Here is a 1,061-nt window from a genome sequence, read left to right as displayed (position 1 = left end):
CTTTATGCAAAAGATGTAAACGCGGTAACGACCACCTCGAGTCGTCTTGATTCTGAACATTTTTGTCAAAGAACACGTGTTCAACAACAACGTAAATATTTATGGACGACATTTTCTTTATTCTTTCCAGCTGAGGCAGACAGAGCAGGAGGTGAAAGAACTGGAGTGGGAGTTACAGCAGGAGAGGAGGAGACGAGAGGAGGAGATTCATCAGGAGCTCCAGCAGGAGGCGCTGCAGCTGAGTGAAACTAAAGCTGAGCTACAACTGATGAACCACAGGAACTGTGAACTTGAAGACGAGGTGAGTGTGTGTGTGTGTGTGTGTGTTCTTCTTCCAGCCAAACCTCTCGTGTCAGATCTGGATTGAATTTAGTTTGAGTGACTGTGGTCACAGCCCGAGGAAGACACACTGATGTTGAAGTGAATTAAATTAGTCTGCAGCAGCTGAGCTCAAATAAGACGTTTGTTAAAAAGACTTCACGTGAAACAGAGACTAGAGCGCCCTCACATGGACATAGACTGTTTAACCTTCCATGACGGGAGGTGACGGAACAGAGACATAAAATACAGTTCAGTAGAACAGAATATAAAAACAGCCTAGTGGACAACAGGTGAACTGTACGGAAAGGATGGGTTTTGGGTTGAGGGTGTAGGTGAGGTAGAGGGGCGTGACAGACGTCCAGTCCATCTGTCCAACTGTCCAACTGTCCACTGCTTCTACAGAAGAGTTTAGAGCAGAAACCTACACTTGAGTGTGAGGACGGATCAGAAATGTCAGCCCGGCTGAGATGAGAGGCAGATGAGAAAGGTGGGAGTGGTGAGGAGGTTACGCCATGTCTTCACTTAGCAACACCCACCACCACCTGACCAGCGTCACTGCTACTGCTCCTCCTCCTCCTCCTCCTCCCTTTTTATCCCGGCCGTATCTCTCCAGGTTCAAGGTGTCCTGATTCCACTTCCACAGACGACGCGCTCTTTAATGTCATTCACTGACAACCAACACCAAACCAACTTCAAACTTACTTCCTTTCTTTCAAAACAAAATAATTCATTTGTTTTCT

At 46.7% G+C, this 1,061-nt stretch overlaps 1 protein-coding gene across 1 annotated transcript in view; it reads left to right on the top strand.

The window, feature by feature from the left end:
* Nucleotides 1–1,061, top strand: part of lekr1 (Leucine-, glutamate- and lysine-rich protein 1) — a 26,674-nt gene that overhangs the window by 22,245 nt on the left and 3,368 nt on the right. The window contains exon 8 of the mRNA XM_025055225.1: nt 131–301. Within this exon, the coding sequence (XP_024910993.1) occupies nt 131–301 (171 nt within the window). The remainder of the gene's footprint in view (nt 1–130; nt 302–1,061) is intronic.

The sequence above is a fragment of the Cynoglossus semilaevis genome, chromosome 4 (genome assembly GCF_000523025.1).
Source record: "Cynoglossus semilaevis isolate Cse_v1.0 chromosome 4, Cse_v1.0, whole genome shotgun sequence".
Lineage (NCBI taxonomy): Eukaryota > Metazoa > Chordata > Actinopteri > Pleuronectiformes > Cynoglossidae > Cynoglossus > Cynoglossus semilaevis.
This window is presented reverse-complemented; position numbering and strand designations above follow the sequence as displayed.